This window comes from Ctenocephalides felis, unplaced genomic scaffold, assembly GCF_003426905.1.
Source record: "Ctenocephalides felis isolate EL2017-DRISC unplaced genomic scaffold, ASM342690v1 CF-g0.4_SCAFFOLD_01886, whole genome shotgun sequence".
Classification (NCBI taxonomy): domain Eukaryota; kingdom Metazoa; phylum Arthropoda; class Insecta; order Siphonaptera; family Pulicidae; genus Ctenocephalides; species Ctenocephalides felis.
The window spans coordinates 123,379,869-123,403,076 of NW_020538040.1; the positions used below are offsets into that span (position 1 = coordinate 123,379,869).

At 29.8% G+C, this 23,208-nt stretch overlaps 1 protein-coding gene across 2 annotated transcripts in view; it reads right to left on the reverse strand.

The window, feature by feature from the left end:
- LOC113376682 (protein 5NUC-like) overlaps positions 1-23,208 on the reverse strand; it is a 41,678-nt gene that overhangs the window by 12,507 nt on the left and 5,963 nt on the right. For both annotated transcript variants that reach the window (XM_026616693.1, XM_026616692.1), the window contains exons 2-3: positions 10,280-10,513; positions 1,334-1,484 (exon numbers count right to left, since the gene is read on the reverse strand). In XM_026616693.1, the coding sequence (XP_026472478.1) occupies positions 1,334-1,484; positions 10,280-10,503 (375 nt within the window). In that variant the 5' untranslated portion in view covers positions 10,504-10,513. The remainder of the gene's footprint in view (positions 1-1,333; positions 1,485-10,279; positions 10,514-23,208) is intronic.

Consider the following 23,208-nt stretch of genomic DNA (forward strand, 5'->3'; position numbering starts at 1 on the left):
AATAAAGAAATGGTTTATTAAAAAACTTTTGTTTTTTATTAGTTTTTGGATTCTTTGTTCAAAGCTCTACAAAATATATAATTTTTTATTTTTGTACAAGTAACTTTTAATTTTATTCGTATTTTTTAAGACAATATTAATACCGGTATTTTACCGGCCTACTGGTTTTAAAAGCCTAAAATATCGAAATACTGGTATTGCATTCCCTAACTACAAGCAACATGACAAGAGAACTTTATATATAAACATACATATCTTCTTATATATAAAAATGGAGCTCTCTTTCAAATGTCCAAGTAAAACTCGAAAACGGCTAAACCGATTTGACCAGTTTTAGTCTTGAAAAATTCGTTCCAATCCAGAGATGGTCAGAAAGGTGAGATAATATTTCAAGATCGCGTAGAAACTTTACATTTTTACATTGAAAATTTTTGTTGAAGCGTAATGTAAATAAAACAAAGGACGGTAGCTAATACTTGAAATGTCAAACGTTTTTGACATATTATGTTCGATTATGTTTAATAGAATGTTTTACGTATATATTATTTAATTATGATTAAATTGTAGCAAGTAGTTTTGTTTGTAGTTTTATTTACATATTACATGCAAAAACGTTAGTAACCGGGCCGCAAGTGTTACTAGGAACTCAAAATATCAAATTTTTTGAAATGTTAATATGAAAATGCACTTTTTGGCATATTTTTCTCAAACACGAAGCTCTGAAAGATCTCATTTGTATCATTATTTACTCATTGGTATTTATAAAACATTTTTTAGGTTATATTATTTTTTATTTATGTTATTTAAATTCAGAATGGCTGTGAACAGTGATTTTCAAATTTACATTTATTAAATTTATTACATCGAATGTAACTTGAAACTTTTCAAAAAGCAGGACGAAGAAGAAATACTTAATTCATTTTTTATCTCTCGTCTGAAATTTAATTTTTTTTTATAAGTTCAGTAGTATTATTTACAATTATACACAAAATCCGGAATTCAAAAAGAATCTGAAAAAATCTTGAAACGTAATCAATAAGTTGAAAGACCGAAAAAGACTCTGATTGGATTATACCGTGTTTTCTATAGAAAGTGTATAAAACTTCCAGTTTGATTGTGTTGACAAAATATAGACAAACTAATGGCATTTATTGTTTTTATAATACCTCATTGTTTATAGCATTGAAACAACACATCCTTATACACTTAAAGTATTAATATTTTTGATTCCTTAGAAATTGTTTAGAATATACCTTACTTAGCAAAACAACGTTTGCCGGGTCAGCTAGTTATAGATATTTCTATTGAAATAAAAATAAAGAATATTATATACCATGGCATCTGGAGCGAGTTCGTTTAACATCATATAAGATATGTTCCACTTGTAAAGCGTGTACCAAGGAGTTCCTTGATATGTATCGCCAGCGTTCAAGTACAGCACAGGAGGGCCGCCGTTAGATTCATTCTTGCGAGCTTCCCGTACTCTGCAAATAATTTCTGTTTAAAAATTTCAATGTTAAATATACTACCACTTGAGAATATCTCCTGCGTAAAAACTATATATCACTCAATATAAATTAAGTGTAAATTTCATTTTGCCTTGAGGCAAGCTTCATGAATTTTCCGTTACGTGTAAATAATCGACATATTCAATAAAAATTGAGATTTTGCTTTCACTAAAATCTAATCAATACGATTTCCAATGGCTACGTTTCAAGTAGGTTTATATGCAAATGTAGAGCACTTGTATGTTCAATGAATCTTTTATAATTCAAACACTTTTCGTATGCCTCTAATACTCTAGCAAACTGCATAGCAAACTGCTGAAACTTCTCGCACCATAATTTTAAAGTTTGAAAAGCTTTTTTTTAACTCTCCGTAGGGTAAGTTATAGTAGTAGCAAAAAAATCGTTTTTTTTTAACTCCGTTTTATTCAGCAATCAGGATTGTATTCCTATGAGCTAAAAAAAATCGAAAATGAAAATTATTATATATCTTTACGTTTCAAAGGTTTCTGAATATTTGCGGATACAAATTTTCGTCGACCACGTATCAGACGATTTAAATAATTCAAAAAACATTCGATTCTTACTGATGAGGATTAGTTTTTGGGTAAGGCAGGTCTAACCGTTTCGAAGATACGGGACAAAAAGTGGCAAAAATGGTAGTGCAGTTTTTGAGAGAACGGAGAGTCCGATTTGAATAATTTAAAAAACATCTCCGGATCCGAAGACGCTGGACCTGCATCTCGAGATCCATTAAAAAAAGTGAAAAATAATGTCATTTGGCGGTCAAAAATGATTATTAGACATGTGTACATCGTAGGCAAATCCTTATTAAGTTTTATCGAATGGTTTTGAAAATGTATGAAATCAAATCAGTCATTTTTGAGAAAACATTGACAAATTTTAACTAGTTGGTATTGATATTTTGCATTGAGACAAGTTACAAGAACTTCCCGATATATGTAAATAATCGACTTAATAAAAAAATAAATTCCTTTATGAGTAATTAAAAGTATTCCGAGTGGATTTATTACACAGAATTGAAAACGAACCAACATGATACCTCGGAGTATTTTCTAAAAGCAAATTTTCACATATCAACAATTTTGTTCATTAAAGCCAAGTACTCTATCGTTATACCAAGTAAATCGTCTAGTTTTAATTTTAACTAACGTCAAAAAAACTGTTCATTTTCTTAAACTATAATGAATTTTTAAAATTAAACTACTTGTCGCAAGGCCGTAATATTTCAGTAAGGTCTATAAGACCATAATATATAGTCAAAAAAGTTCCATAAAATTCGGCTTAATTTTTTTTCAACAGTTAATTATAAGAAAACGACTCGGTAGATTTTCACCTAAACCTAATCAGTATCATTACCAACTAATATCTTTTGAACAGTTTTTGATTTTTTAAAATCGATTCCGTAGTTTGAGCTTAAATGTGGACGAAAAGTTTAACACTTTTTTCCGAATTACAAAGAAACGATTCGGCAGATAGTCTCACAAAACTGACAAACGATAATCTTCTTCGAGATACATCAAATGGTTTTTAAATTTCTGATATTGGTTCAGTCGTTTTTGAGCAAACGTCGATGAAAAGTCTAATTTTGACAAATGCCAAAAAACGATACTAATTTTTGCAAATTTTGACAAATTTTTAAAGCTAAACGAGTTGTAGGGCCGTAATATTTTATTATGATCTAGAAGACTATGGTAATTACCGTCAAATAATAATAATAAAAACACACACACTTTTTCCAAATTTGGTCTCATTCGATTCAGAATGGCTTGAAACGTCGAGAAAACAAAACTTCTCCTTCGGGAAGTTAAAAATTGGCTGAAATATACATATTACATTTAGGAACGCACAATTTTGGTCTCAAATTTTGGAAAATTCTTGGAACGTCGGCAAAAAAAAGTTGTATCTTCTAGCGAAAACAAACTTCTCTTCTCTTCGGGAGTTTGTAATATCGAGTAAGTAATAATTTGATTGAACTGATTAATTAATTAGCTTAATTTTATAGCATAACTTATTATCTTAAATTTTACATAGATGCATATCCTAACATGGAAACAATCAAGGATCCAAGAAGAAAGTGTTGAAGTGTTGATTGTAACAAAAATTTTCTATTACAAATATAACGTGAAGTTAAATTTTAATGCAAATTCCTAATAAAACAATGTGTTGTTCTTCTGGATTTGATCTCCTGATAAGGCCATTTGTAGATAAGTTTTTTCTAATATTTATTGAGAGTGTCTAACGATAAAAACACTTACAGACGTACGTTCATGGAATAATACAGAAATAGAGGCATGTCATAGATCCTTAGTTTGGCATCAAGACTTATATAAATATTCTTAAACGATTCTTTTTATAGAAACATATGTATTCAGCCTGCGAAGTAACTGAACACATTTTGCGTGCCGAGATTAAAAACCAAGTATTCCGAATGAAAACCGAATCTTATAATAACAGCAATAACTTTTTTTTAAACTTGAATCCTGTTCTCGCGAATGTTCAAGATATATAAAATGCTTGAAATTATAACCTTTCTGTTAAATTTATAACTATTCGACTTGACGTAATGATGGCTTTTTGAGTGGGCTAAATGTCAAATCACTGTTGCCAAATTAAAATACTGCGTTTACTTTATACTTTGACAGACTTGTTATATATCCAAACTCTAAAAAATTTAACGTTTAAAAATTTAACTCGAATTTTACCATGTCGGATCCAACTGTTTCTTTGATAACGGTATGCATTTACAAATGTTCATGTACATATACGATTTATTAAATTTTGCAAGTGTATATTATTAATGAAATATAGTAAAAATAATAATCGAAAAGTGTTAAAGTTACCAATGTTCGAAAATCAATATTTCGCTGGGTAATCATTAGTGTGAATGTAAATAAATAATTTTCAGCATCGTCTAATGATGAGTTTTCCATACAACACATTAAATAAAATGAAAAATATTTAAAAAAATCTATTTTTTCACACGTTTCAGAATAAAAAATATGTTATCAGTGGATTTATAATTTGAATAACAAATATTAACCAAATGTGCCAACATAGAGACAAGATGTAAATAAATCTAATCCAATCATGATTGAGATCATGGTCATAGTAAACATTAAAATTTGACGGTTCTACGACAAGTGGTACAATTTTCATCAAAGTTGGAAAAAAATTGATAGTTAAAATTTGTGTCAAAACGTAGACGTTTTCTTAAAAACGGCTAAACAGATTTCAAAAATTTAAGAGCTAGCAGTAAAGTGCTTTTCGTAACCAATTTTGCGAAAATCTTGCTATAGCAAATTATTGGATTTGTGCATTGTTTATAGAATTATTATTTTATCAGATTATTTATATCTGTATCAACTAACAAGCGTTCTCTAGTTATGGTTAAATAATATCAAGGACTACGTACGTGATATAAGTAATCATATTTTTTATAGCAGATACTTAAGATTTCACAAAATAATTCTTAAAGAGATTCTTAAAAAAGATTTTCAAAAGATTCTTAAAAAATAGCCTTTTTCATAAAATTTAATATGGCGATAAAGTTCATGCACTAAATTGTCCTACATAAACTAGTTGAATTATATAAATTAATTAAAATTTGGGCGCTTTTAGGACATACCAGCAAGTGTTTGTGCACTATAATTTAAATAACTACAAATATTATAAATGTGTTTGAGAGATATCAATTAGAAAGCGTTTTAGTGAAAGCGTAAAATTTATTTTCGAAATGAAATTAAAATTTGTATACAAATAGCAAATCTCAATTTTGATTTATTGTGTCAATTATTACACATATCGGGGCGTTCGAGCAACTTGCCTTAAGACATATATATATATAAATATCTGTCATATTTTTATTTATATTTGTTAAAATTTATGTTCATTCATATTGTATCAATGCAAATATTTCTCAGGTTGATACGAATTAAGTGACATCTGATTCGACTCGGATTGTCAAGAGCTTTGATTCGCATGATTCGAGTCACTTGATTCTACTTGGCATATCACATACACAGTAATACCCCGTTTAACGCCATATCGTTTAGCGCTGTTTCAGTTTAACGCTCTTTTATTTCAACCCAGGTTTTGAAGAGATAAATGAGGAAGATGTTGAAGAAATAATTCAAGAAGCAGCGCAGACTTTCTAATGGTGAGGAGCTCAAGGAATGAACTGAACAAGAAAAAAACAAAAATGTTGACAGCAGTGATTCAGCAGAAAAGCAAAAAGGACTTTCGATTTTGTTTGTAAAAAGCAGTTTGTCTACCATAACTGAAATTGAACAATTCATTTTTTTTTAAATTTTATTTATGGCATTTGACCGTGTATTCATTTACATTTAACCTCTTATTACATAAATAATATTTTACAAATTTATAAATACCAGAGAAATACATATTTTACAAATTGTTTGCTACATAAGATTGTGACTTGATTCATAAAACCTAATTAACTAACACTTTAATTTTTAGTTATATACTTTAATGTTACATTTTTGTAGAAAATACACAAAAATTTTATATATATTTTCATCATTAGTCGAAAAGAATATTGTGGTGTTAATAGGCAAAATGAAATTATATTTATACAGTTCTTGTAGTAAGGATGCTCTTTGATTAGCATAGAGCTTGTACTTCCAAAAGATGTGGTCAAGATTGTGAATTTCTAAACTGCAAGAACAGAAGGGATCTTCTGCCATACCAATTCTAAAAAGATGAGATTTGTAGAATGTGTGGGCAGATCTAATACGATAATCAATTCATTGAAAATGATCCGAATTTTGACAGAGAAAATGATCTGAATTCTGAGCTGAAAAGTAAGGCGTGGTGTTAAGGATGCTCTATGTGTTTATGAAGAACTTTTAAGAGAAAAACGCAAAAGAAAAAGTGAAACATTATTAGATGCTTTTGTCTCAAAAAGGCAAAACACTGAAAACGCGGAAGACTAACTAAATATGGCTGACTAAGAATGTTGTTTGTTTTCCCAAGAATATTCGTTTTGTTATTTATATTTTGTTTTTATTTTTTTAAGAAATAAAAATGTGGTATTGATTTGGGCTTTAAGAGCTAAATGTTTGGTTTTATTTTTAGTAAAGAAAAACATAATTTTTAAACTCAATGCCGAACCAATGTCCTAGCTGTCTTCCCCTAACTCCAATATTTCCATGTAAAGATAGCCTCGCTTGGCGCTGTTTGCACTGCGCTCTACTTTGATGGAACGCATCCCTCGCGTTAAACTGGGTATTCCTGTATATATATATATATATATATATATATATATATATATATATATATATATATATAGAATTTTATGATATGAGTGGAACGAATATTAATTGTTTAATATGAACAAAACAGCACTCAGATTTGTTTAACACAACTTTATTTTATGATTACAGACGTTTCGAGACCATGGTGTGTCTCATCTTCAGTGTAATTTCAAAAACAGTTACTTATATACTACACATTCTTTAATAATTTATTTAAATTTCATTTAATTTTTGGTATACAAAAAACACCAACTATTCCTTGCAATGCTTGACACCGTACTAAAGAAACATATAACACTTACAGAAATATTCTAAACAAATTTGAAGTACTTATATAGATGGAGACAGAGAGGGTATCATTATAATGTAAACAGAAGGAGTGCTATCGCATACAAAATCGATAAAAATAAATTTCTTCAAGATAACAAACAATTATTAGTGTGTAAGGCAGATAAAGGAAACATTTCAGTGGTTTTGTTAAAAGAGGAATATGATAAAGAAGCAAAGAAAATTCTCAGTGATGAATCTCTATATGAAGAATTGGCATCGGATCCGAACAACTATCACCATAGACAGGTTTTTAAATTTATAAATTTATTAGAGAAAAAGGGACATATTAATAATACCATATCATTAAAGTTAAAAGTACAACATCCTTTAACCCCAAAATTCTATTGCCTTCCAAAGATCCATAAACCTAATTGCCCATTTAGACCAATTGTTTCCTACATTGATTCGCCATACTATTTTTTAGCAAAATATTTTTCAGATATTTTAAAGAATGTCACCATAGATTCTCCATACCGTTTAAATAACTCTTTCCAGTTAATAGAACATATAAAACAAAGTAATTCCTCCTGATTGTTCCTTTATGAGTCTTGACGTCATTAATTTATTTAATAATCTTCCGCATGATCTAATTATTACAGCCATAAAGAAAAGATGGATACAAATAGTTGAATTCACTTGTTTACCGATGGAAATTTTTATTTCAGGAATAGAATTACTTTTAAAAGCATCATATTTCACTTTTAATAAAAAATATTATACGATGAAGAGAGGTTGTCCAATGGGCAGCCCATTAAGTCCTGTTTTGGCGGATTTAGTATTACAAGATTTGGAAAATCATGTCTTAAATTCTTTACCTTCCAAACCTATGGTCTATTTCAGATATGTCGATGACACATTAATATTACTTAATAAAAAAGATATAGATAATGTTTTCAACAAATTCAATGAGTACAATTCTTTTTTACAATTCACTCAGGAACTTGAAAATGATTCGACGTTACATTTTCTTGACGTAAAACTCATTAATAGAGGCGGTGTATGTTATACAGACTGGTACAGAAAAGATAGTTGGTCCGGGAGATACATTAATTTTAATTCGCATGTTCCTCTCAATATAAAAATTTCTACCATTCTAAATCTTGTAGATCACGCTATTTTATTATCTGATCCCCTGTTTTATGATACAAACATAAAATTAGTTAAAACGATCCTACTTGGCAATAATTTTCCATATAAGTTAATTTGTCCAATTATTAAAAATAGAGTCGCAAAATTACTTGAACCTTTTGATAAGAAACCGGAAGAGCCTGGCAAAACAAGTGTTCCTGAAAAAACTTTTTTCATTAATTTTCCATATCTTGACAATAATTTTAACCAATTATCAAAAAGACTTTTCAAAAAACACAATATTCGTATTACTTTTTCTCCATTAAAACAATTAAAATTTTTATATTCCAAAATTAAAGATGAAACTCCATTAACAAAAAAGAAAGATATAGTTTATAAAGTAAATTCTTTGGATTGCAATTGCTCTTATATTGGCCAGACCTGCCAGAACTTAGAAAAGAGACTCAGGCAACATGAATTACAATGTGAAAAAATAGATAACAAAAAATTTAAAAGTACACTTGTGGATCATGCTAATATCAACAACCATAAGTTTGATTTTGACAATCCCCAAATTTTATTCCATGAGAAAGACTTATTTAAACGGAGCATGGCAGAATCAATGTTAATAGTTCGGACTAACAATAGCATAAATCTAAGAACCGACACAAATATTTTACATGACACTTATATAAACATCATTAATAATTTATAAATTTTTTCATTTATCTTATTCTTTTCAATAAATTAATTTGTTTTTTCATTTTTATCGATTTTGTATGCGATAGCACTCCTTCTGTTTACATTATAATGATACCCTCTCTGTCTCCATCTATATAAGTACTTCAAATTTGTTTAGAATATTTCTGTAAGTGTTATATGTTTCTTTAGTACGGTGTCAAGCATTGCAAGGAATAGTTGGTGTTTTTTGTATACCAAAAATTAAATGAAATTTAAATAAATTATTAAAGAATGTGTAGTATATAAGTAACTGTTTTTGAAATTACACTGAAGATGAGACACACCATGGTCTCGAAACGTCTGTAATCATAAAATAAAGTTGTGTTAAACAAATCTGAGTGCTGTTTTGTTCATATTAAACAATATATATATATATATATATATATATATATATATATATATATATATATATATATATATATATATATAGCAACCCTTGAAAACGTAAATAAACAGCTGTAAGTGGAATTCTGTCTTAAGGCATCGTGCCTTAAGGCAAATTGCTGGAACTTCCCGTACCGCAATTCAAAATTCGAGTAATTAAAAATAATCAATAATAATAATCAATAAAAGTTGATCAATGATTTGAAACTTTTAATAGAATTTCAAACCATATTAAATAATTCTATCTTAAATCATTTATTTTGAAATATTTTGAAAATTCTGAATTTTTTTCAAAGCAATCGTACTGCTTTAACTGCATAAAGACGAAATATCAAAGCGCGTAAGCGCCGCGTCGCCGTCTAACGCGTAAACATTGGTACGGAACCCATAGGAATGTAGACAAAATTTATACTTATTGTTAAAATCTCTATAAAATATCTGATAATTTGATGTGCATATGTCTAATGTTCATTTTGGACCGCCAAATGGCTCATTTTTTTACGTTTTCCTCCATATCTCCAAAGTCATCGGACCTGTCTTTCCAAAAATTTGAACAGTTCTTCATTAAGTAAATACAAATAAAATGTTCTTTGAATTATTAAAATCGGACGCTCCGTTCTCTTAAAAACTGAGTTACCGTTTTCGGCACTTTTTGCCCCGTATCTTTGGAACGGCTAGACCTGCCTTCGCCAAAAACTAATCAGCACGTCTCCTTATTAATTTGAATCGAATGTTTTTTGAATTATTCAAATCGGTTGAACCGTGTTCCCGAAATCGTCGACGAAAATTTGTATCCGCACATACATACATACATGCACACACACACATACATCCATTTTTTCTAAGGTATGCCAAAATGTTTAGAAGGTTTTGAAACGTAAAGATCGATAAAAGATTTCATTTTCGATTTTTTGCGATTACTAAAACTTGCCCTACGTGAAGTTAACAACTTACAAATGTGCAACCCGGGCGAAGCCCCCATAACATCGTTCTCCGTCTACGCAGGGGCCGCTGCGTGCCGCCGTTTGCTCGAACCGAGCGTGCATGTCGTTGTTATGCAGAATGAGCAGCTCGAATCCATCGCTCTTTTCTTCTTCACCAGGAATAACATTGGCCTCAACTAACATTAACATTAGTTCAGCCGCCACGAATGCCAATAAACAGAATTTTATATACATCTTTGCAGGACTGAAAATATCAAAATTAAACTGTTAGAAATGTTATGGAAACATTAATGTATTTAGAATGTATAAATACTATTTATACATTGAATCCGGGAGATTAAACGGAAAGTTATAAAATTATTATTCTAGAATTTATCGACATATTTACACGAGAAAAAAAAAATTTACACTTGTGACACTTTGGTTTTTAACTTCCCGTAGGGCAAGTTATAGTAATCGCAAAAAAATCGAAAATGAAAATTTTTATATATCTTTACGTTTCAGAGGTTTCTGAATATTTTGGCATACCTTAGAAAAAATGGATGTATGTGTGTGTGTGTGTGTGTGTGTATATATGTACGTGTGTGTATGTATGTGCGGATACAAATTTTCGTCGACGATTTCGAGAACACGGATCAACCGATTTGAATAATTCAAAAAACATTCGATTCGTATTGATAAGGAGACGTGCTGATTAGTTTTTGGAAAAGGCAGGTCTAGCCGTTCCAAAGATACGGGGCAAAAAGTGCCAAAAACGGTAACTCAGTTTTTAAGAGAACGGAGCGTCCGATTTAAATAATTCAAAAAACATTTTACTTGTATTGACAAGATGAAGAATTGATCAAATTTTCATAAAGGCAGGTCTAGCGGTTTCGGAGATCTAATAAAAAAAGTAAAAAAAAATGCCATTTGGCGGTTAAAAATGATCATTAGACATATGCACATCAAATTATCTGATATTTTATAGAGATTTTAACAATAAGTATAATTTTTTTTTACATTTCTATGGGTTCCGTACCAATGTTTATGCGTTAGACGGTGGCGCGGCACTTGCGCTGTGACATTTCGTCTCTATGCAGTTCAAGCAGTACGATTGCTTTGAAAGAAAGTTCAGAATTTCCAAAATATGTCAAAATGAAGAAAACATTTTTCTTTTCAAAAAAATTGTTTGTTTTCAAAAAAAAAAATTTCTTTCAAAAAAAATTTTTTTTTTTCAAATAAATTTTTTTTTTTTCAAAAAAATAATTTTTGGTCAACTTTATAGTTTCTCAAAAATCTAATTTTTTCGAAGTAAATTTTATTCAAAAATGTTAATCGTTTTTAAAAAAATAATAATTTTTTGTACGGGAAGTTCCAGCAATTTGCCTTAAGGCACGCTGCCCTAATTGCCTTAAGACAGAATTCCACTTACAGCTAGTTTGATCAGCAATTAATTTGTGAATTTACCAGTCAGTTGGTAATTTAATAGTAATTTGAATATTCGTCTACGTGGAAATACAAAAATATTGTCCTTAAATACAATGGATTAGTCATAAAATAAATCATACGTGACAAGAGCGAGTGACAACTTTCCACACCTCTAGGACAGTAGTGAGTAGTGACAAAAATATAAGTTAAAAAACAATTGTTATAATCAAAAAAATGGTTGATAACGACTTTTTGTCAGTAATATGTAAAACAACGCAACATAATCAATTAAATTTTTTTTTTAAATTGTAACCAATCACAAAGCTTATGAATATAATGTGATATATAACATGTTTTTTTTAAACAAACTTAACACGAAATAAACTGAACTATGCAATCACTTTTCTTCTTATGATTAATAAGTCATCATTACGAGTGGCGTTATTATAAATTTCTCTTAAGTCAAAAATGTTAACTAATAATTATCAGTTCAATTATCAATATGCGGAGATCTTGTCAAAACCATCATTACAATGGTGACAAATGTTGTCATCTGCGCGCATTTTACGTGGAACCAGAGATCCTTGTTTCTTGGCACATAATCCATTTCGCACCACCCTCACTTACAAAGTATGAGTATCCAGAAACCAGACAAGATCTTTTTTTTTCTTGTATTGCTTTTTCTCTTACTTTTCTTTTTCGTATTTTGTCTTAGTTTAGTTAGATTTGTCTTTACATGTTCATCTTTTCAACCAAAAGAGAGAAAAACATGTCACAACCGTACCTACAAAATTTGTCACAACCGTACCCAACGCACACTTTTGGAAACATCATCATTATGATTGAGCTAAATTATTTACGCAAAAACAAATCATAAGAAATAGTTATTATTAAAAGAAATTGAATAAAAAAAAACTTAATTTTACTCAAAGCAATGCGGTCTACAGATCGTGTAAAGTAGAATCGTGTACACTCAATACGTAATAATGGTAACTTGTTCGAACAAACATACTTCATCTTTCTCTTTTGAACCCTATCTCAATATAAGTGTTACCTGTTGTGACAAATATCACTACCATACACTGGCACAACCGTACCCAGTCTCCCTACTGTAAAAAAACTTGTTGATATGTAAATAATATTTTTAAGTCAATGTCTATAGAAAAAATAACGTAAGTAATTCAAATACAAGTAGCATTTTTCAATAATTACGCAAAAAACTTATGCTAATTACTCACTAGAAACGTTTATGTTGACGTACTATTGCTTAAAACCTTTTTAAGATTTATAAAAAAGAAATTAAATAGAATTATGTAAATATATTATGCAAATTACGGTTTAAAAATAACTTGAAAATATTGATCTAGATAGAATTTTAGACAATGTTATTAAACTAGTGGGGCGATGGCATCCGGCCTTAAGGCAAATTGCTGGAACTTCCCGTACCAAAAATTATTTTTTTTTAAAAAGAATAACATTTTTGAAAAAATTAGATTTTTGAGAAACTATAAATTTTTGTTACAAATTTATTCTTTTGGAAAAAAGACTTTTTGAAAAAAAGGGTTTACTTTATTTTAAAATATTTTGGATGTTCTGAACTTTTTTCAAAGCAATCGTACTGCTTTAACTGCAAAGATACGAAATATCAAAGCGCGTAAGCGCCGTGTCACCGTCTAACGGATAAACATTGATAAGGAACTCATAGGAATATAAACAAAATTTATACTTATTGTTAAAATCTCTATAAAATATCTGATAATTTTATGTGCATATGCTTAATGATCATTTTTAACCACCAAATGGTATTTTTTTTTTACTTTTTTCACTAGATCTACGAAACCGCCTTCATGAAAATTAAATTAGTTGTTCATCTTGTCAATACAAGTAAAATGTTTTTTGAATTATTAAAATCGGGCACTCCGTTCTCTTAAAAACGGAGTTACCGTTTGTGGCACTTTTTGCCCCTTAAATTCAAAACGGCTAGACCTGCCTATGCCAAAAACTAATCAGCACGTCTCTTTGTCAACAGCAATCAACAAAAATTTGTATCCGCACATACACACATACACAACATCCATTTTTTACAAGGTATGCCAAAATGTACAGAAACCTTACGGGAAGTTAAAAATTATTTCAGTTTAATGCTGATATATTGGACAACGTTTAATTGAATCTATTGTCATCAATACTATGATACATATAATGCGTAGACAATCGAAATATCTTTTAGGAGGAATATGTTCAGAATATCTCGGAAAGAACAATGAAAACCAATAAAAGGAATGTAACCGACGACATATTTCAAAACATCTATTATAGTGAACCTGAGTAGAAACGAATCTGAGCTGAACATGTTTTTTACGTAAGCTAAATATTGTTTCCCAATATTTAGCCCATATGATTTTGTTAACATTCGGCCATATTCCGCTCAGATTCGGAATGTAGGGCAAATATGGGAATAGGATATTTAGCTTATACGATTTGCTTAACATTTTTCGATATTACGCTCATATTCCGAATGTGAGGCCAATATGCAGAAATAATATATATACCATGTTGAAAAACATATATAAACCATATTCAAAATTATTTACTCAATATTCTGAAATATTAAGTATTATTTAATTAATATTGAATGAACACCAATAATAAAAAAAAAATATTCTGAATTTATATTAATAATCTTATGATTAGATAACAAAACTTGTCTTAAATAGATGATATGCACACATACTCGAATAAAATATGCATTACAAAATAACAGAAGGTTATTTTCATTCTTAATGCACCATTTACCAATTGATTTTAGCAATTCGGAGTTATCGTCAAATAAATGAAAGTCGATTATTACAGCTTATCGTAGTGATTGGTTACAGTAATCGTCCAAAAATCGAAAATGAAAATTTTTGCATGTCTTTAAATTTCAAAGGTTTCTGAGCATTTTGGCATACCTTAGAAAACTTTACGCATGTTTATGTGTGTGTGCGTATTGCGTAAGCGTGGATACAATTTTGGGCGATTAAAAAAACATTCGATTCTCATTAATAAGGAGACGTGCTGATTAGTTTTCGGCAAATGGTTTAGGGAGATACAGAGCAAAAAGCAATCTGTGCTAAAAATCACAGATTTGAGTAAATGGAGCATCCGATTAGAATGATTCAAGAAACATTTTGCTTTTGTTGTGAGTGTGAAGAAAGTATTAGTTTTTGGAGATTAAGAGCATTTTTTTATTTCAAAAGTTCAAAAAAATATTTATTTTAATATCCAAGCAATATGTTTTTTGAATGTCGAAAATGATTCGGATTTTAATTTTAATTCTAGCTGCAATTCGAACTTATATACTTCTCACTTAAATGCTTAAAATAAATAATTTGGACTTTGAAATTAAGTTTATATAATTCTTATGAATATGATATAAGGACCTTCATTCTAATTCCGCTTTATTAAGTTTTGCTTATTGGAAACATATATAAACGTCGTCGTCTAATTTTGTTGACAAAATACGAACTATGAAAGTTACAGTATTTAAAATAATTCTATTTGAAAACATTTAAAATACCTCGAATATTTCATTGCAGTACGGAAAGATCCATTTGCCTTAGGGCACGATGCCATGCACTAGTTTTTTATTACATTATATTTCAAATTACTACACGTTTATGCAAATATATGGATACTGTTTTAAATAATTGAACGTTGTACTGCATACATTAATTATATTGTGGAATATCAATAATTCACAATCTGTTCAAATTCAAACATCTGCGACAGACATTTTAATTGCATGGGATTATCAATCAACATTTTGCAATAAAATGTACGGGAATATCTGTGTCGGATTTTATAAAAAATAAATTTGTCCGATTGTAGATTGATAATTTTTATTGAATATGTATATTTCGATAAAAGCCAGAGTTAGGTCAGGGTTTAGCTGTCAAATAGTCGATTTCAATCTAGTATGTTTGATAAGTTCCAGCTATTCTAATCTTATATATAAAAATGGAGCTCTCGATCAAATAATTCGGTAAAACTCGAAAACGGCTAAACCGATTTGGCCAGTCTTAGTCTTGAAAAATTCGTGCCAATTCAGAGATGGTCGGAAAGGTGAGATATTATTTCAAATCGCGTAGAAACTTTACATTTTTAATTTGAAAATTTTTGTAGAAGCGCAATTTAAATAAAACATTGGACGGTGACTAATACGTGAAATGTCAAATGTTTTTGACAGATGGTGTTCAATTACGTTTAATAGGATGTTTTACATGAATATTATTTAATTATGATTAAATTGTAGTACGCAGTTTTGTTTGTAGTTTTATTTATATACAAAATGCACTTTTTGGCATATTTTTCTGAAAAACGGTGCTCCGAAAGATTTCATTTGTATAATTATATACTCATTGGTATTTATAAAACATTTTCTAGGTTATATTATTTTTTATTTGGCAGAACCTAAATTTCGTCAAATGGACAGTTTGTCGAATAACATTTTCCCAGTTATAAATTCCCAGAATTTATCGAAGAATAGATAGTAATATATGAAGGTCCGGGGTTAAAAAGGTCCACCACCGATGTGTCAAAAATCATTGAAGTTAAGCATTGTTTAACAACAATATTTGAAAGTAAAGGAAAAAAGATGTATAACCAGCTATAACCTTGATTTGAAAACGGCAATCTTTGAAATGGGGGAGATAAACGGTAATCTTTGAAAATCCATAATAAAAGTATTTTCTTCTGTTGGTAGATTTTAGCATTAGTTAAAAATGTAATTATTTTGTAAAATACCTTTATAATTAAAATAAGGCTTTAAACCTTTTTGCCACCTGCCCGTTTTAAGTTACCCCGCCTATAGGGTAAAAAGGTTTAGATAATAACACAAGCAGAAAGTTTTTTGAATCATTCAAATCGGATGCTCCGTTCTCTTAAAAACTCGATTTCTTTTTTCTGCATTCTTTGCTCCGAATCTACGAAACGGCTGGACCTGCCTTTGCCAAAAACTAGTCAGCGCATCTCCCTGCCAATAGGAATCGAAAACTTTTTGAACCATTCAAATCGGCTAATCCGTGCGCCCAAAAACGTAGATGAAAAATTGTATCCATACATAACATAAATACACAAACCTATTTTTTCTGAGGTATGCCAAAATGTTCAGAAACCTTCAAAATGTGAAGAAATGTAAAAAAAATTCGATTTTTGGACGATTACAATAACTCACCCTACGGGAAGTTAATTATAGAATATTGAGGAAAAATGTGTTGTATAATAAAACCGTGTGTCTCACCAATCCTATTTATACTATTAAGTTGATTTTATAGTAATCTATAAATCATCTGGCACTTGAATGAAAGATTTTGGCTGCTCTTGTTAAATATAATTAATATAGTGTGCTTAAATGTGTAATTAACACCGTAGATATAATTAGAATGATATAATTTCTTCCTTATTATGTCGCAACTTATGCTTAATTAAGTATGTTAATTTTATTTACAGTTGAAATACGTTAAGTGACGCATTATAGCTTCACAAGATTATGCAATAGTATTAAGTGAAATTAAAAAAATTAAAGAAAAAAAAACTATAGTAGAATAAAAATACAGTAGAATACTTATTAACTTCCCGTAGTGTAGTATGATAGTATGATAGTATAGATAGTATAGTAATGGGCCGAGAATCGAAAATAAAAATGTTTGCATTTCTCGACGGATTGAAGGTTTCTGAACATTTTAGCATACGTCAGAAAAAATGGATGTGTGTGTGTATTTGTGTGTTTTGTATGTCCGCATTTTTTCGTCCACGTTTTCGGGCGCACGGATCAACCGATTTCAATGGTTCAAAAAATATTCGATTCCTATTGATAGGGAAATGTGCTGATTAGTTTTTGGCAAAAGCAGATCCAGCCTTTACGGAGATACGGAGCAAAGAGTGCAGAAAATACAAATCGAGTTTTTGAGAGAACGGAGCATCCGATTTGAATGATCTAAAAAACATTCAATTAGTAATGATTGGGAGAAATGGTTATTAGTTTTTGGCAAAGGCAGACCCGGCCATTTCGAAGATACAGAGCTAAATATACAAAAATAGCAGTTTTTGAGAGAAATAAGCATCCGAATTGAAGGATTCAAAAAACTTTCTGCTTGTGTTGACAAAACAATTGCTTTTGGAACTAGCAGGGCGCATGACATCGTGCCTTAAGGCAAATTGCTGGAACTTTCCGTACCAAAAATTATTTTTTTTTGTTAAAAGATTAACATTTTTGAAAAAAAATTTATTCTGAACGAATTAGATTTTTGAGAAACTAAAGTTTTGACAAAAATTTACTTTTTTTTGAAAAAAGATTGAAGAAAGATTTATTTTGAAATATTTTGGAAATTTTAAATTTTTTTTCAAAGCAATCGTACTGCTATAACTGCACAGAGACGTCTGATTTTAATAATTCAAAAAACATTTTACTTGTATTGACGAAGATAAAGAACTGATTGAATTTTTTGAAAGGCAGGTCCAGCGGTTATGGACTTTCAATAAAAATTTCTACTCATAAACGCCCACTTCTACCTACAAACGCCTTTTTTGCATATGCATCCAACAAAACGTCTATATAAAATATAGCATATTCGCTTAGATTTTTCTCGTAAAAATTCGATGATAAATTACGTAAGAGCGTACGAGGGTAAAAATTTTCTCGACGAAATTCTTAGCGCGTTTCTCTGTGCAGTGCGAGAGTAGGTTCATAGACTTCAAAGTCTTTTTAAAATTGAGCAAGTATCATAATATGATAAATATGTGCGCGGTTGTCACTAGTCTAGAGTTGTTCGGGTGGCCCACTACAACTCGTGGCCCACGTCTGCCTATCGCACTATATTTGTTGAATGACCCACGTTAACAAATCAAATTATTATTGATTAAATTCAATAATTACACATATCTGGAAGTTCAAGCAACTTGTCTCGAGGCAAATTGTCACTTACAACTAGCTTACAAATAATTCTTGTCTAATTTTTGACATTATTCTAATATTTGCTTGATGCCTAAAATTTGCCTGATCAGTTAAATTGCTGTAAGAATCCTCTAAAGGCTCGTTATCACCACGTGATATTTTAGTAGTTTTATTCTATTCGTCAGTGTCTAACATATAAATGCAAAACAATGAAAGCACTTGAATTATACGTCATGAAAATTTACCTTAAAAACAGGCTCTTACGGATTATTTTTCGAGACAATACTTGTAAAAATATTTCGCAATATAATAAAGCCTATAAACAGCATATGAATTGCATGCAGATAACTATAATTATAATTACAACTCTCGATGATTGTTGAATCGAGTTCAATGGCGTTAATAATGATTGATAAGGTAATCACGGTCGCACAGAGCAATCGTCCGTGTGACGTCATGCCGTCATGCATACTTGAATTCGCGCCACGCTAAAAATGCACTTTTATTCGATTTTCCATGTAAATCAAACATTAACGAGTCATTAATTTTTATGAGGCTTCGAATCTATAAAACAAACAAATAAAAGCATTATAAAAACGTTTATCCGTCAGCGACCAAATAAATCGAAATTTATAATAAATTAAGTTTTTTTTTATACTCGATATTTGCTGTATTAATAATAAATTGAATAGAATAGCATTTGGCTCAATGAGTTCTATGGATGAAATACTCGTACCGTAATTTAATTTGATTGGAAACTTCGAAAAAATTAGATTTGAGTATGTTTAAGACTTTCTTAAAAAAATGGAAATTGTTTATTATATTTTGTAGAATTTTTCTAAAATTCATTAAAATCTCTACAAAATATCTGATAATTTATAACGCATATGTCTAATGATCATATTTGATCACCAAATTGCGTTTTTTTTACTTTTTTCATCAGATCTACAAAAGCCCTGGATCTGCATCCCCAAAAATTCAGTTCTTTATTTTGTCAATATATGGTAAGTAAAATGTATGAATTATTCAAATCGGACGCTCCGTTCTCTTAACGGAATTACTATTTCTGGCGCTTTTTGTCCCGTATCTTCGAAACGGCTAGACATGCCTTGTCCAAGAACTAATCAGCGTCTCCCCATCAATAACAATGAAATGTATTTTAAATAATTCAAATCGGTTGATTCGTGTTTTCGAGTTCATCGAAATCTATGTACCCGCACATACAAACACGCACGCACGCAGGCTCGCACGAACACACACATACATCTATTTTCTCTGTTGTATGCTAATATGTTCAGCTGGATTTGTTAAAAGATCATAAAAATATTTATTAAATGCAAATTCATGATAAAAAACAGTAAAATCTATAAATACGAACTAATTTTAAAATATGTAGCTATAAGTGGTATTTTGCCTTATCAATGAAATTCCCGATAAGTACAAATAATCGACTTAATAAGAATTGAGATTAACATTAAAATTTCCAACTATTTATTTCGAAAATTTTGCTGAAATGTTGTTAATGCAATTTCTAATTGATGACTTTCAATCATATGTTTACTATCTGTAATTGTTTTGATTTAAGTTCATGAATCCGCACATAAATCGTACATTATTATTGAAAACTATAATTATTTTTCATAATTATATCATTTGTATCCCCATAATATTTTAAGATGCGCATTCAGACTATAAACTATCCCTACACAATGTTTCATTAAAGAAGTCAATATTTGAACAATTATAAAGAAACGGTCTGGCCGATCTTTGGAAGAAACTAAATAGCATATTCTGCTAATTTTGAAGAAGATCTGCCGATCTCTTTGTAAAACTAATAACCAACGATAGTACTTATCGTGTTCCATCTAAGGATTCAATTTTTGAAATTGGCGCAGCTATTTTTGAGAAATTTGACTCACCTACAAACATTTTTCTATAAAAACCAAAAGGCTCTCATCGCACCATCAGTACGAATAGAATAATTTCAATAATTCAAATCGGTTGATCCTTCGATTTTTTTTTGATTTGCACTTTCATTTAACTTAAAGTACAGAAAGTTGAAATTACATTAGTCAGAAATTACAGGAATCAACTAATATTCAAAAATTAGAAACTTAGCTATTAAAAAAAAAAACAAAACCAGTAAATGATGTTCGAGTCCACCCAGCAAAACCTCAACTATTTTTATAGAATTTATGATTTTATATATCAGAATTAATTTTATATATTTGAAGAAAGAATGAGACTCAATAATATAACTAATTGGAGACGTCATCATTTAGTTAATTAATCAATGTTTTATTTTAATTAATGTTGTGTTGCCAAATGGAGAGATATTGAATTGTTTCGTTCGCCAGTTTAGCGGTGTTACACTTATAATTTACACTAACTGGCTAAATATAATGAACTTAGAGTTATTCAAAGTTGAACTTATTACAAAGAATATTTAACTATATGCATACAAATAGTAAGGAATACTAACTATATTTACTATGCCGGTTTTATAGATGTAATAATTGTAGTATGTAATAATTTTTATTTTTTATTAACTTCCCGAAGGAGAAGTTTGTTTTCATCAAAAAATCCGATTCGCAAATTTTATGTTTTCTCGACGTTTCAAGCCATTCTGAATCGAATGAGACCAAATTTGGAAAAAGTGTGTGTGTGTGAACAGATTTTTTGCCATAAATCGACGTTTTCTCAAAAATGGCTCGACGATTTCAAGAATTTAAAAGCCATTCGATGTATCTCGATGAGGACTATTGTATGTCAGTTTTGTGCGACGATCGGCCAGGCCGTTTCTTTATAAATCGCATAAATGTGAAAAAATTTTAGTCTACGTTTTAGCCCGCAATTCTGAATCGATTTTGAAAATTCAAAAGCCCTTTGAAATATATTGTTTGGGAATCGTGCTCATTAGTTTTTGGTGGAGATCGGCCTGGCCGTTTTCTTGTAATAAAACGTCTAAACCGATTTCAGAAATTTTAAAGCCAGTTGATGTATCTCAATGAAGACTATCGTTTGTCAGTTTCGTGAGACGATATGCCGAGCGGTTTCATTGTAATTTGAAAAAGAGTGTTAAACTTTTCGTCCACATTTAAGCTCATACTACCGAATCGATTTTAACAACCAAAAACTGTTCGAAAGATATTAGTTGGGAATGATACTGATTAGTTTTAGGTGAAAATGTACCGAGCCGTTTTTTGTAATTAACGGATGAAAAAAAAATTTAAGCCGATTTTATTGGAACTTTTTTTGACAATATATATTATGGTCTTAAAGAACTTACTGAAATATTACGGCCTTACGACTAGTAGTTTAATTTTAAAAATTCATCGAAGTTTGAGAAAATGAGTAGTTTTTTTTGACGTTTGTTAAAATTAAAATTAGATGATTTAGTTGGTTTAACGATAAAGTACTTGGTCTTAAACATAGTAAACCATTAAAGTCCTACGGAAACTGGTTCGATTATAAAAATTATTGGTTTTTGAAAATTTTGCTTTTGGAAAATACTCCGAGTTAACGTGTTCGTTCGTTCGTTTTCAATTATGTGCAATAAATCCACTCGGAATACTTATAATCACTCATAAATTAATTTATTTTATATTGATTAAGTCGATTTACACATTTCGGGAAGTTCATGTAACTTGCCTCAAGGCAAAATACCAATACCAACTAGTTATTACAACGTCTGTATTAGTGATGCAGAAATGCTGCGTCAAGTAAGTGTTTTTAATTAAATGTAAACAAAATTTGTACATATTAAACTCTCTACAAATTATCTGTTAATTTGATATGCATATGTCTAATATGCATTATTATTGCCCAATAGCATTTTTTTTTAACTTTTCGTGGGGTAAGTTATAGTGATCGCAAAAAAATGAAAAAAAACTGTTATAGATCTTTACGTTTCATAGCTTTCTGAACATTTCGGCATATTTTAAAAAAATATGAATGTATGTGTATGTGTATGTGTGGTGTGTGTTTGTGTTTGCGAGTGTATGTGTGTTTGCGTGTGCGAATACAAATGTTCGTCGTCGATTTCGGGAACACGGATCAACCGATTTGAATAATACAAAAAACATTCGATTTGTATTGATGAGACGTACTGGTTAGTTTTGGCAGATCTATCTGTTTCGAAGAAAACGGGGCAAATAAAGCCAAAAATCGTAAATCAGTTTTTGAGAGAACGGAGCGTACGATTTGAGTAATTCAAAAAAAAAAATTTATTTGTATTGACAATATGAAGAACCGTCTACATTTTTGCAAAGACAGCTCTAGCGGTTTCAGAGATCAAGTGAAAAAATTAACTAGTGGGGTGGGTGGCATCGTGCCTTAAGGCAAATTGCTGGAACTTCCCGTACCGTAACGAAATGTTCGAGGAATACTGAATGTTTTCAAATAGATTATTTGAAATATTGTAACATTATCTAATATTTATAAGAATTAAATAAACTGAATCGCATAGTTGAAATTATTTGTTTAAAGTATATTAGAACTATAGTCAGATTTAAAAATAGAATCTGAATTATTTTCGATATACAAAAAATTTAAAAAAAAATTTTAAAAAAAGTTGAAACAATTTTTTTTTTCCAAAA